Source organism: Apis laboriosa, unplaced genomic scaffold, assembly GCF_014066325.1.
Source record: "Apis laboriosa isolate Shangri-la unplaced genomic scaffold, ASM1406632v1 scaffold23_cov150, whole genome shotgun sequence".
Lineage (NCBI taxonomy): Eukaryota > Metazoa > Arthropoda > Insecta > Hymenoptera > Apidae > Apis > Apis laboriosa.
The window spans coordinates 337,644-352,417 of record NW_025222452.1 but is presented as its reverse complement, the minus strand read 5'-3'; the positions used below and the strand labels follow the sequence as shown (position 1 = coordinate 352,417).

At 31.3% G+C, this 14,774-nt stretch overlaps 2 protein-coding genes across 17 annotated transcripts in view; one reads left to right on the top strand and one right to left on the bottom strand.

Moving 5' to 3' along the window:
- Positions 1-407: 407 nt before the first annotated feature.
- On the top strand, positions 408-8,806 carry LOC122713389 (leucine-rich repeat-containing protein 58). Its single transcript, XM_043933804.1, has 5 exons — positions 408-572; positions 2,284-2,793; positions 3,040-3,256; positions 3,438-3,627; positions 3,896-8,806. The coding sequence occupies exons 2-5, from the start codon at positions 2,321-2,323 to the stop codon at positions 4,057-4,059; spliced, it is 1,044 nt and encodes a 347-aa protein (XP_043789739.1). The 5' UTR covers positions 408-572; positions 2,284-2,320; the 3' UTR covers positions 4,060-8,806.
- A 470-nt stretch (positions 8,807-9,276) lies between these two features.
- Positions 9,277-14,774, bottom strand: part of LOC122713388 (protein kinase shaggy-like) — a 42,490-nt gene continuing 36,992 nt past the window's right edge. For 14 of the 16 annotated variants that reach the window (XM_043933793.1, XM_043933795.1, XM_043933796.1 and 11 more), the window contains one exon: positions 9,277-13,739. In XM_043933793.1, coding sequence (XP_043789728.1) covers positions 13,371-13,739 — 369 coding nt within the window. In that variant the 3' untranslated portion in view covers positions 9,277-13,370. The remainder of the gene's footprint in view (positions 13,740-14,774) is intronic. The other 2 variants (XR_006346484.1, XR_006346485.1) reach the window with 2 other exon arrangements.

The window sequence follows — 14,774 nt, the reverse complement described above, 5'->3', positions numbered from 1 at the left end:
TTGCACGTGCACGTAATTACGTCAATGTTAAATGAATTTTGAAACAATATCAATCAATATATCATTCAGTATAAGATGAATTGAAAGAAAAAAAAAAATGATATAATTATATGTAATTTATTTTAAATATAAATTATTAAAAATAATTATTAATTTTAATTAAATATAAATTTATAAATTGTATATATTTTTTTAATATAATTGATTTTGAAGTCGGAATCGAATCAATTAATAAGGAATTTAATTAAAAAATATAATTTTTTTTTAAAAATTTAAAAATTTAAAAATTCAAATTTTTTTAGTCTTTGTCGCCCACTAGTTACAACGGTACTGAGACTTGACATGCGATCTGTGATGTCAAGTGTTTCTGAAACAATATAAGGAGAATTGATAAAACCAGATATAGTTCAGTCTCAAGCCTTACGCTTGCACATCTCAAGTTGATCGTGCATCGTGCAGCCCAGTTTCTTTATAAATCGTGATCGTACGTGCTACGAAACTGGGAACAGTGAACGTCCAAGACGATCACGCAACAAAGAAGAGGGACATGTTCTGAGGAGGATTGCGACGAGGTAAGAGATTACGTTAAAAAAAGTTAACGTGTGATAAAAATATTCGAAAAATTCATAATTACAAGCAATTAGTTTTGCGAATAACTAATTTTAATTTTACGATTTTATGATTTGTAAGCGTTTTAAAATAATAACGGAAATCCTTAAATAAATTCAAAATATAATTGTTTTCAAAAATTCATTGTAAATTCATCGTCAATAAAATCTTTCCTTCGTAGAATTCTTTATTTTAAAAAATTATGTATTTGTATTATTATTGTTATCTAGAAAACACATATTTGCATATTTGAATAGAAGAAAGAAAATAAAGAAAATTGTTTTTCGTTTAATGAAAAAAATTATTTAAATTATCATCGATTTTGAAGAACAAAATATCGACTTTTGATTCTTTTGAATCTATTAAATTGAATATCTTAATAATACCTAAATAATTTATAATATAAAACAATTGAAACATATCATATTCACAGTATATCATGAAAATTCATGGTATTAGAAAGTAATAATTATTTTTCCAAATAATGTGAATTGAGTTATCGATAATTATTAATTTACACGATTTTTATGACAAGATTTAAAATAAGAAATATGCGTTATCGAGACAGTTTTACGCAATGCTTCACATTCTCTAATGTTCGATGACATAGCAAGAATTCATACATTTTTAATCGTAAACATATTGAAGAAAAATAATATTTCTTGAATAATATTTGAATAAAAAATAAATCTTTTTAAATATTTGATAGTCCACAAAATATATTTATCTGACATAAAATTTGAGATTTTATTATACGACCATTTAATCATATGATTTAATAATCATACGATTTATTTAAATAAAAAGATAAAATTATATTGTATTTTATTATTATATTTTACTTCGATTAAATGGAATAATTTTAATATCGAATTTTTTTTCGAAAAAAATATTTATGAAGAATATTCGAAAAAAAATTTCTATATCTTGTTTTCTATGTTTGTTGTAACATTTCGTTAAAAAAAAAAATTTATCTTTTAAAGGATCATGTTAATTATTTATTTATATATGATAAATGCATTTGCTTTCGTTTTTTACATAACACAATATGCATACATACATACATAGAAATTCTGAAATATTATATTTATCGATAAAATAGTTAATAAAAATTATTGCCGTTAAACTTGTTTTTCACATTAATATAATCATAATCCATCTAACAAAGAAAGTTATACGGATATAATAAATTAATGGTAACGAGTGAGATGAGTATTATTCTCGTGAAAGAGATATCGATTGATGCGAGAAAAACGATATCAAAGTTTGATATTATTTTTTTAGACATTTTTTTAGATTTGTTTTGATGATGAAATAATTAAAATAAAGGTAAATAGGAAGGGGGGGGGGAAAAAAATAATAAAATCATTTCGATTATTAAGTATTTATAATCTCTTCAATATACATAATTAAAAATTAATTATAAAATACCGTTTATATTTGCTTTTTTAACTTTTTCTCTTAATTTTTGCTTTTCACAAATAACTTAGATCACGTGTCATGAGATAATAGATGGATAATTTATTCTGTTTAAAAAAAACACTTATATATCGAGTACATATAATAATGAAAAAAAAAAAAAAATATTCGCGATTATTATTATTATCATTAAAAATAAAAAATATTTAATCGAATAAATTATTAATTTCAAATGCAAATCTTATATCTTTCAAGGTTTCTGACACACCAGTGGTACAGTGAATTTTTATTTATGGAGAACTACACATCGGACTCGAGCGATTCGGATTCCAGTACCAAAACATTGGATTTATCCTATTTGATGCTCGACACTCAACTATTAAACGATCATTTCATCAATACGAAAAATCCAGAAAATGTAGACACATTGTTACTCCATCAAAATCGATTGAACAACATTCCACAGATGATAGTTAGGTTCACGAACTTGAACTCATTGGACATATCAAATTGCGGCCTTCATCGACTCCCTGATTTCCTTGGGGATTGTCCTCTCACGTGTTTGGTGGCTAAGCACAATAATTTGACGAATGATTCGTTGCCTAAAAATTTTCAAAATTTGTCGAGACTCAGAGAGCTGAATCTGAGCGGTAACAGATTGACAAATTTTCCACTGCAAATTCTAGATCTGACAGAGATTAAATATCTGTATTTGGGTGGCAATCAAATCACTGAGATCAGCAAAGATGTTTGGAAATTGCAAAGGTATTTTTCAGTTCATTTGTCTGGGATAATTTAATCCTCGAAATTAATTAATCAAATATTTCGATATTAAAGTATAAAATTTTCTTTGCGTGCGCCAAGAGGCATAATCGTAAAATATCAAACATAAAACTTAAAACGTATACACATCGAGTATTTAAAAAATATTTCGATTTATCTTTTTATTTTAATAGAATAATTGATAATAAGAATAGAAAATGATAAAAAAATGAATAATTTTATTTGAAGATTGCACGTTTTATCGATGGGAGGGAACAGATTGACGGAAGTGCCATCCACCTTAGGCGAGTTAATGTCTCTTCAAGCGTTGATATTATGCGACAACATGCTGGAAAGTTTACCTAGTTCCATAGCAAAATTGACCAATTTGAAATCATTGTTACTTCACAAGAATAGATTGAGAACATTGCCTACTGAAATCATCACGTTAAAATGTTTGACAGAGGTGATATAAAATTGTATATTCAATAAAAATAAAAATATATAATACGAATTACTTATTTGAATTTACTAATCTTAATATATTCTATGTAAATGTATATGCGCGAAGAAAAATTAAAATAATTGTAATATCCTTATATATAATAATTGTAATATGTTTATTTTTATTTATTTTTTTGGTTCAGTTATCTTTGAGGGATAATCCATTAGTGGTAAGATTCGTATCGGATATGACACACAATCCTCCATCCCTATTGGAACTGGCCGCTAGAGTGATAAAGACCAATGACATCCGATACGATAGGGAGAGTATACCAAGGAACCTGGTGGAGTATCTAAACAGCGGTCACCGTTGCGTCAATTCTAAGTGTAAAGGTCAGCGCCTAGACTTGTATAAAATTCAAAGTTCAATCAGCTTGACCACTAGCGGACATCCATTTTTTTTTTTTTGATTCATGATCGGCAGCGTTATCACGACTTGCACATGTATACATGCACTTCTCCTTGGAATTGTTTTCACATTTCAATCTCGTGGAGCAAGTTGAAACAATACACAATAATACGAAATACACTATTGAAATTGCATTTTTCATTTTTCTCGTTACATCTTTAAAAAATAAAAAATTTATTCGTTTCGTTACAGGTGTATTCTTCAATAATAGAGTGGAACACGTCAAGTTTGTCGATTTCTGTGGAAAGTATCGTCTACCTCTGCTACAATATCTTTGTAGCAGGAAATGTATAGAATCACGAGATGGAGACGAAGTGGTCAGTGGTGCGATGATAAGAAAAGTTCTTTTGGGCTGATTACTATTAAATGAAATTTTACAACTACAAGATTTGTTATCTTTCCGCTCAAAGGAGATAGGAAAATATCGATCGATCAACGATTGTCAAATATTCAATTTCAAGTATCAGTTTCAAGATTTTTGAAAGTTAAACGGAGGAGGATAAAGGAGGGATTATGACTTGCAATATAATTGCACATTTGAATAGAAAATTCGAAACTCGAGACATATATATATATATATATTGTAAATTGAACATAAATTAAAGAAAAATTTCAATCAAACGATAATATCGTTGATAAGTCTTTCAAAGCTGATGAATCGTTTTTGCCAAAATTGCCATTTTTAACATATATATGTATATATATACACAATGGGAACGAGGAAAAAACATTCTTTATAAAATATATGTATATTTGACCGAATTTTGTTTCGTTTGCATACTTACTTGCTCCGTATCCGCATCCATCCATCGTGCAAAACTGTAGCGAATGAAACCGCAGTGTTTGTTAACGTTATCGTTTTATTGTTAAATAAACCACAAAATCTACAATAATAATAATCATATTATCATATAGAGTCTCCGTAGGAACGGAGGCGTTCGATCCTCGCTTAAAACACATCCATTGATTTATTTCTACGATTACCGATTATCGACTATTCTCTCGTGTGTGAACCGTGTAAAACTGAAAACATCCGTCAAGTGAACGGTAGCGAAGCGAACGATGTTACTTTATTATCGTGATTCGTCGATATAGAGTCGTTTAAGATTCATAGAGAACATCGTTATTTTTTTTTTTTTTTTCTTTTTTTTTTTTTCATTTTTCCCCCTTTTTTCTTTAATAACTCGAAGTAAGTCGGTGACAATCTTCGTGAATATAGCAATATCGTATTAAGAGTTCGCTAGTCTTTTTTTCTTTTTCATTCTGTTTTTTTTTTTTTTCTTTTTTTTCTCTTTAATACCGCGTATAATGTGTTGCTGTGTTTATTAATTATCTATACATACATATGCATATTCATATATATGCGCTCTGTTATATTATACATTACATACATGTATATGTACATACATGTATGTACATACTTCGATTTTCCACCCCTCCCTCCCCCCCCTCCCCTCCCCTCCCCCTCCCTTCGCCGCTCTATTTCTCCAGCGAACGAGTATTCTTTGTGTTCACACGCGTCAGGCACTCCATTTCGCTCGCACACAGCTGCACGTTCGTTTCTTCTCTTTTCGTATCACGATCTTTTTGGGATCGATGTATTTTCTTAATTTTTTTTTTTTTTTTTTCCCCCTTTTTTTTTCATAACTAACTTCTCGTTACTCTCTTTCATTTTTCTTTCTTTTCGTTTTTTTGCGAATCTCACGCCATTCACATTTAATACATTCACAGATTCTTCTTTTTCCTTTTTTTTTTTTTTTGTTCACAGATTATCTATATGTATATTAACATAATTTTCCCTAGTATAATCGCGAGTAACGATAACCCTCTCGGTATGGCATTTTTATGGTTGTCAGAGGTGTGAACGAGATGTTTTCGAGATGATTAATAGTGCGTTATGGACGTTTTGTTGCTTATTTTACAGAATACGTGTAATAAAAATGAGGTTGTGGTACAAGTTCACTGAGACTTAGCTTTAGATTCGGATCGACGAACGGGTATGCTCACCATGGTTGCCGGCTATAGCCGGCAAGCGAATATAAAAGCGTACCGATTTGCCGACTATAGCCGTCCACTATAGACGCTATAGTATTTTCGAGTAAAGCACGAAAGATTGATTATAGTCAACAAACTCCTAAATATTACACTTTTTACCGCTGATTATATTCGACTTGTAGCTTAAGTAAGCGTATAATGACGGTCGACTATAATCGACTTGAAGTAACGAAAATACGTTAACCAGGGCCATAGGAGGCCATCGATTATAGCCGACGAGTTAACTTAGGTGAAAGACTTTAGTTCCGGACTATAATCGTCACGGCGAACATATACAGATTATAGGGATCGCGCGAAATATCAGGCACGAGCCTACTATATACTGTACGCGTTCTGTTACTCGGCACGATAACATGTTTCAAGGGGGGGGGGGGGGTATGTGATCGTATATAGTCGACGTATATAGACTCAAAGGAGCATACTATGATCAGTGAAAAGATCCACGAGACCGTCAATTATATTAAAAATCCATGAAGCACACTCGACTATCCGTGACTATACTTGGTTCGCAGACTTGTTATACATGGCCATACCGGAAGGGGTTAAACACTCATTCCATAGGCGAATGTGCATCTCTAAACGTGGACGCCGTTACATGACTATAATCTCTCCGGGCTGCGAACGACCGTGTATAGTCACCTCCGTTCCTCTTCCTCCATCGTTCCATCGCTCTCCTCGTTTTTTCTTCCCCTCTTTCTCGCGCAAAATCCTTTCGCTCCTAAGAATCTTCATCCTTTTTTTCTTTTTTTTTTTTTTTTTTTTTTTTTTNTTTTTTTTTTTTTTTTTTTTTTTTTTTTTTTTTTCCCCCGACTTTGGCGCAAGCGTGTTACAGAGAACGGATAGATAATAATAGGAGGAAGAGGATCGTGTTAAAAACGGATCGGCTATCAGCAATCATCCGAACGGAACTCGATTCCGATTTCAATAATATTCCAATCGAGAAATCATGGCTGATCTCATTCGGAAAAGCGAATAATGGCCAATTCTCGAGTATTTATATGGGACTCGAATTATCGTTCGACAGAGATGTAAAAAGAAAAGAAAGAATAACGCGGACGATTCACGCTGAGAACGCGGCATTCCACGTTAAGGAACGTTTCTTTTTTCTTTTTTCCTTTTTTTTTTTTCTTTTTTTTTTTTTTTTCCGTGGAACGAGCCAAATCAACGATCGATTCTGTCGGATAAATTGGCGAGGGGATATACATGTGTCATGTATACTTCTGAAGAGGATGTCCTATAATCATAGTAAATGAGTCGTTCAAGCGTTATAGATATCATGAAAGAGACAAAGAGATAGCACGTACGTTTCTCTTTTTTTCGATTATATGTCGGCTATACATATCGTATCGTAGAAACGAGAGATATTAGCGTACGTTACAACTGATATTGCCAAAATATCACCACTCCATCTCTCGAAATCGAAAATCTCTCTAATCTTCGAAAATAGTGGTACAAGGTGTTTTTAAATATCGATCGTCTACTAGTTATGGTTTTTTTTTTTTTTTTTTTTTTTTAATTCTTCGCAAGTTTCTCCTTGTCATTGTTTTTTTCTTTTTTTCCTCTTTTTTTTTATCTTATGCACAGGTAATACGCGTGAAAGTAATACGCTCACTACGGATAGAATCGCTATTGTGGTGCAAAAGTAAAAAGCTTATAAAAATTCGATCGTGTATGTATGCATGTATGTATGTATGTATGTATGTATGTATGTAAGATCCGCCTCTAAAAATTCTGCTCTAAAAAAATCTCCAAGACTCGATCTAATCATTCAGCTTTTTCCCCTTCGACTAATCGTCGAAAGATCGTATTGGATATTAACCCTTGACTGGTATCGTTGGACTTTTTTTTTAAGCGACATTGCTTACACATTTTCGATCATCTATCGAATCATAATAATATATTTCTTCGTATTTATTTACGCGTAAAAACGCGTATCTGTGGTGGCACTTTTATCCTTATTAAGCGAAATTAAGCGGAACAAAAAGTTGGAAAGCGAAAGAAATGCACGAGACTCGCCGCCGATCATCGAATGATACCAGTCGAGCGTTAAATGGCGTAAAAAGGATATATTGTTCAATTTCATCCATTCGTTTCTATTATTTACACGCAATAAAATATTTCGCGATCGAGATCGATAAAGGGGTGCGCGCTGATCAAATCATCACCACTACTACTATTGAATCAATTATATTGACGCATTGTCACGCCAGTGTATCGACAGTGTATCTACAGAAGTGTATCGAAGATGAGCTATACATGGTACAACATTTAGAATTATCACCGATCGAATATAAGAATCTGATCTTATAAGGATTATTCACGAATGAAAGGTGTCTTTTAACAAATAACGTAAGAAAGACACGGTAAGAAAAGCAGAATAGGATTACAAAGAGTACTTATACACTGAGCCTGTGTGACACGTGAAGTTTAATACGAAATTTTATTATTGCGTCCTTCGGATTTTACATGCGAAAAAAAATTACTCGTGACAAGAAAGGAGTTACAGTTTTTTTTTTTTTTTTCTTTTTTTTTTTTTTGTCTAACGATTGTCTCGAACCAATCAATCAGAAACAAATAATCAGTTTATTCATCGACGAATTTCGTATTAATTGATCACTATTATAACTTAAAAATATATATTTGTCCTTAAAAATATCGTATACGTGTGCATATACGATATTTATATACCGCAATGAAACGAACTTACTTTTTTTTTTTTTTCTTCTTCTTAGTTTAGATCGATTATTCGCCATTTTTAGGATGTGTACGACACGAAAAACAGGAAAAAATTAAAAAAATGATATCGTAACGATAATTCAACAATTCATCGTAATTGAAGCGTTTTCCGTTCATCATGCGTACAACGTTGGAAATATACAGTGCTTGCTACACTACTTTAGCCACGATCGTTCAAAACGTGTATATATTTCCGATTGAATTTTCGAATTTCTTTCTAACGAATGATACATCTGAATGAATACATTTCAGAATTAATGTAGGGGGGGGGGGGGGAAGAAAAAAAGAAAAAAAAAAAAAAAAAAAGAATAACCTTCACAAACAGAAATAGAATTAATGAAACATCATGGATAATCGTGATATAATGACTCTTAAAGAGATCTTTAATTTTTCTTGCATGATAAAATTATTATCGTTCTTGCTCTACAAAGATACTCGACAGGAATATATTTTACGATCTGTAGCTTCGTACCGTAAGCGTCGAATCGAACGGAAAATAAATGATTTGCGATTGAATTAACGATCGAAAGCCATTGCTAATTTCCTTTGATCGATACACAGCTAATTAAATATACTTATAAATATACTCCTCTCGAGAAATATTTTTTTTTTTCTCTCCTCCTCTCTTCTTCCCTCCTTCCCTCCCTCTCTCTCTTTCTCCACATATATACATATGCACATCACACACTCATACATATATGCATATATATATATAATATATAATATATAACATATAATATATATATATATATATATACACATATTAAATTACTTTATTAACGTTTTTTTTTCTCTTTACACAATTATTACAATTTATTTACTAGATGATTCGAAACGGTGCGACATGATGATAGTAATAATAAGAAGACAAAGAAAAGAACTGGTGATTTTTATGTGGTAACGGTAGTGAGAATTTCAGGCAATCGATGACAATAGTTGTTCGAATAGTCAATCACTCTTTTTTTTTTTCTTCCCTTTCTCTCCATCTAACTCTTCTTATTTTTCACTTTCTCTTTCTCTTTCACACCCTCATTTACTTCCTTTCTCTCTTTCTCCTACTTCCTCTTTTTTTTTTTTTTTTACAATAAAGTTAATCATTAATCGCTATTGTTAAAAATTAATTCGTATATTTGTATAAATATATACACATATATACGTAATTTAATAACACATATTACGCGTATATGTTTATATAAGTCACATATATAATAAGTATTTTTATATAGTATGAACTTTTAATATTTTTTATAGTTTTCTTCTTCGTATCGTTACTTATTTACATTTTGTAAATGTCTGTGTCTGTAATGTCTATGCTTGGCGTACTTTTTTTTGTAATAGAGTAAAATCTAAACCAAAGGATAAAACAAAATAAGAATATATCGGAATTGATTTACATTGTTAAAATTCCAATTTATCTTTTATACATATATAGATTTGATCCCTTTAATCATACGACGATTCGTCTTGTTTTTTTTCTTTTTTCTTTTTCTTTTTTTTCTAGACTATATAACTTAATTTTCTTTCAAGTTCACGCTGAAATGATATTCAAAGTACGCAAAATTACAAAACAAAAGAAAGATTGAATTAGAACTAAATCGATATAAATTTTTCTTTATTAATAGAATAATCTCGACAATTAACCAACAATTTACTCTTTAAGAAGTGCAAGATTTCTTCGTATTTGTTTTTTAAGTTATCCCTTCTTCTCCCCTTCTTCCCCATATAACATAATTTGTGTTTTGCTTTTTGCGGCTGCTAATCATTATTCTTTCGTCCGTCTAAAATTTAAAAATAATAATTTCCCTTTTCTCCAAGATTTTTCCAACACTCGCCAAATATTGCCAATTCTTTTTCTTTCTTTCTTTCTTTCTTTTTTTTCTTATATCCAGAAGATATCAATTGACAAAGGGAATTTAAATACATCAATCTTACTATAGGTATTGTTCAAGCATATCAATAATAATATCATAGGATATGCTTAGAACTTGCCGGATGTATCACGGCAAATGAAAGACAAGATGGTTTCATTAAGCAGAATGTTTAAATAATGATACATTAAAGTTTTAATAAGTAATTTTTCTTTTTTTTTTTCTTTTTTCTTTTTTCTTTTCTTTTCGACAAAGATCAAAATTAGGATAGAAATAAATCGAAAGAAATAAATTATTAATATAATTCTAAATTCTATAATTCTATAATTCTAATGAATAAAAAGATGATCAATATTTTTACATCGATAAAATTATTGATTTATGCTTAAAGAAATGTCGGAAAAATACCGTTATCGATAAAAATTCCATGATCGATGTATATCTCGACGAATATTCAGATTCGTTTCTTTTTTGTTTTTAATGCGATAAGGGAAAATATCATTGTACGATTGTCAAAACGTAAAGATTAGTTTTCTTCGGTATTAAAAATGTATTTCCGTTTTGCGTGTTCGGATTAGAAAACAAAAGAGTTCGATAAATTTATCCGATTGTTCATATAGCAATGAGAAGCAATTTAAATAATTGAAGAAAAAAAAAATTAATCGTAATTTAAAAAACGTATCGTAATTACAACGCGGATAAAAATTTTGAAACGAAATATCTTAGCATATCTCTTTCTCTCTCATTTTCGCTCACTTACTACTTTCATTCTGTCCCCCCTTCTGTCACACTCCCTTTCACTTTTTCCGTTATTGATCTATCATCTGTCTTCCATTTTGTTCTTTCTCCCTCTTATTTTTCCTATTTTCTTAATCGAGTCCTTCTGTCCTTTCTCTAAAAAAGAAGGGAACTGAAATAAATCATTCGGTATTGACTTTTATCGATAGCCTCCTTTTTTTTTTTTTTTTTTTTTTTTTTTTTTTTTTTTTTTTTTTTGTAGTCTCTTGAGACACGCGATATGATATGTAGAAACGTGTAAAATGGCGGCTAACTCACGCGCAACATGCTCCGAAAGATCCAATTGCATAGAGGTCGTTTTTTCATCATTTAAAAAAATCGAAATTCATCGTGCGAAATATACAAAACTCTTTTTGTACACTTCTATTTCAGTTTTTTCGCCGCATAATTCTGCAAGACAATCAATTAACGAAGCGACCATCTTGATCTTCGACATCTCGATCAGGAAAGTCAGAAGTCGCTCTATCCGACAACGTCGTTTCTTTCAAGAACATATAAAATATGCATGGTGATGCGTACGAAAGAATAATCTATATAATTCGCTTATAAGTCTGTACTTACTACTGTCTGTTCTTCGCATGCTGATACAGAAATGAAAAAGAAACGTTACAAACATTTCTAAAATCCTGTTGACACAGAAGAAAAATAAATTGTGACAGGTTTAAAAAAAGAAAATCGCACTCTGTAGAGTTTCGTCGCGTAGGATGAAAAATATCGCTCGGTTGTAGCCGAGAGTCCGTTAAAGAATATACAACGATAATCGTGTGACAATTAAATACGTAACGAATAAAGTACTCGAGTTAATTAGCGTTCATTTCATTAAATAGAGGATAGCGATTCGAATCGTCCAGGCATGGCTGACAATAGGCACGAACGAGTGTGTACGTAATACGAGAGTGTTTCACGTGTCGTGTCCCAATAAATAGAAATTTTCTTTTTGTGTCTCGTCCAAGATCAGATTATCAGATACATATTTCCTTTTTCTTCTTCTTCTTTTCTAATCGTATTGATGTTCGCAACATATCTCACGTCGGAAACATAGTCTTAGTCGATAATAGAGATTGTGCACGCAAATTATTCTTGTAATGTGTTGTGTTGTGTGTGTGTGTGTGTGTGTGTGTGTGTGTGAGTGAGTGTGAATGTTTAATCATGAATCTTCCACGTGAAATTTTTCTCTTGTTTGCGAAAATATCGATCAACGCTCGAATTTTGAACGCAATAAAAAATATTCCTAAATGTTTCGCGTATTTTTATACATTACAATTATAATTATTGGAATTATCTTCGTCATTCCCTTTTCGCCGGTTCATTCGTCTCATACATTTTGGAGGGAACTTGCAACTTTTCTTACTCTCGTTCTTCGCGAAAAAGCCTAGCGATTTTCTTATTCCTCTGTAAAATCTTTAAAAGTCATCGATATAAGTGTCAAAAAGCAAATAACTCTTATATATCTCTTTAATAATAGCTATGAATGTGTGTATTTGTATGTATGTGTGTATTTGTATGTTCCGTGAATGATAAAATGATCGACGACACAAGCGACGTGAATACTACAAGACACAATGTATGATGGTACATATCGTTTGTTTTCTTCTCAGCTAGAAAAAATTCGCGTTCATTTTTTTTTTTTTTTGTCGTTTTGTCTCTTTCTTTCATTGTTTATAGCAATTATCGTTTAAAGTTAGTTAGATTACGGTTCCAGTTCCTATAATATATATACATTAAATTCAATATTTTGTTGTTATTTTTGGCAATAACGTGGCAATCAAGCACTCGCACACGCCACTCGAAATTTGGGGGTATACCCAGGCGAACCCGTTACAAACAGGGGAACTATATTTTAATAATTCTATAATGATATTTTCGTGTCATTCGTGTTTCAAGCAAACAAAGCTCAAAATACCAGACGGTATCGCCATTCGCATAAAGTTGAAAAAATTTACAATTAAGGGACTGTGTATGTATCGTGTATGTTACGTTGCTTATGGACATCCTCCTCAAAAGAATATCAATATTCCTTTCATTCATTCGTTCTTCTATCTTGATCTACTTGAACTTTTTTCTTTTTTTTCTTTTTTTTTTTTTTTTTTTTTCGTTTTCTGTTAAGGCTAGTTTCTAACACGTGAATTCTTTCGGTTTTTCCGTCTCTTTCTTTCTCTTTGTGTCTTTCTCGTTTTGTTGTTTAATTAACGTTAGAAATAAAAAGTAGCTTAAGCCATGTTCGATTGGCCGGGGTCTGTGTTCTTTGAGGTGGATAACGTGGCGTTCACGTTATTATCACTAACGTTACCACTGCTACCCGCGACAGGTTCCGACTGGCCTCCAGCATTCTCCGAAGTCTGCATGTACTTCGGCTTTAGGATCGAGTTTAAAGATGGCTGAATCCGCAGCTCGTATTCTGTAAAGTTAAATAAAGGGGGAAGTTCTCGGCCATTTGGTAATCGCGTACCCTGCTCCCGAAGTTCGTCGAAGAAAGGATGGGCGCATGCTTCTAACGGTGTGATTCGGCCGGATGGCGTATACTCTAGGAGACCAGCGACTAATTCCATCGCTTCGGGTGGCGTGCGTGCCCTGAACACCTGCAAACACCCAAATTACGTTATTCGCTCTGCTTTTTCCCCTTTTCTTTTCTTTTATCATTTTCTATCATGGTTAATCCGTGGTTAACAAGGACAAGTCTCGAATTCATCGTGTTTTTTTTTTTTTTTTTTTTTTTCAATTTTCATTTCTGTTCTCGTAAGAATATTCGGTTAGAAAGAAAAGATTTAATTTTTCTTGGCATTTCCTTGCAAAGAAAGATTATAGTAGAGGCAACAAGTTTTATCCGTTCAAAGATCTGAAAATATCTGTTCGATTATTTTCCATAATATTTCCATCCATATGGAGATGAAACAACGTTGTTTGATTAAAGATTAAATAGAAAATACTCTTTCGTTTTAAAAAATTAAAATACAATATAAAATATAGGTAATTTTCAAAATTAACAATTTTCCCACGATTCTTTTTACATGATTCTATCGCTTTTCCTTGATTCTCGTCACGTGCAGCAAATTGTCGAATTGTCTCTTGTGTTCTTTCAAACATTCCTCACTTGTTACGAATACATTAGCATCAACAATCGTTCGATTACTTTTCGATCGTTCGATACTTTTTAATCGTCGCCCATACAAATTTTACCATATCTAATTAAATATATTTATTCGTACATTCATCGAATCGATTGATATAAAATATCGAAACGTACAGAATCAATAATAAAAAATTATCGAGAAAAAGATAGATATACAAGAAATAAAAATCTTAACCGAACAAAAACTTTTGCCTCTATTATACGAAATCACACAGCATTATATAGATTGAATGGAAACCTATAACGGCAAGCAATAAAAATACGGCAGCAACGCGTTTTTAAAATTTAAAAATTTCTGTCTGATCGGTGTATTAGGTGACGTTGTATTGTTATAATACTTGATCATTAGTAGATATGAGATGCTTCGACTTTGATTAAATTTTACATTTGTTTATGTATAATACAGTGTAAAATTTATCGATTCGGGATTTGGCATTTTGAAAAACAAAAAAACGCATCTGGTGTATATCGAATTTTTTTTGTT

Excerpts from the sequence above, each read along its gene's own strand:
- LOC122713389 (XM_043933804.1), top strand. The coding sequence starts at position 2,321 with ATGGAGAACTACACATCGGACTCGAGCGATTCGGATTCCAGTACCAAA. Across the intron at positions 2,794-3,039 it reads GATGTTTGGAAATTGCAAAG|ATTGCACGTTTTATCGATGG; the intron begins GTATTTTTCAGT and ends TTTTATTTGAAG. Across the intron at positions 3,257-3,437 it reads CGTTAAAATGTTTGACAGAG|TTATCTTTGAGGGATAATCC; the intron begins GTGATATAAAAT and ends TTTTTGGTTCAG.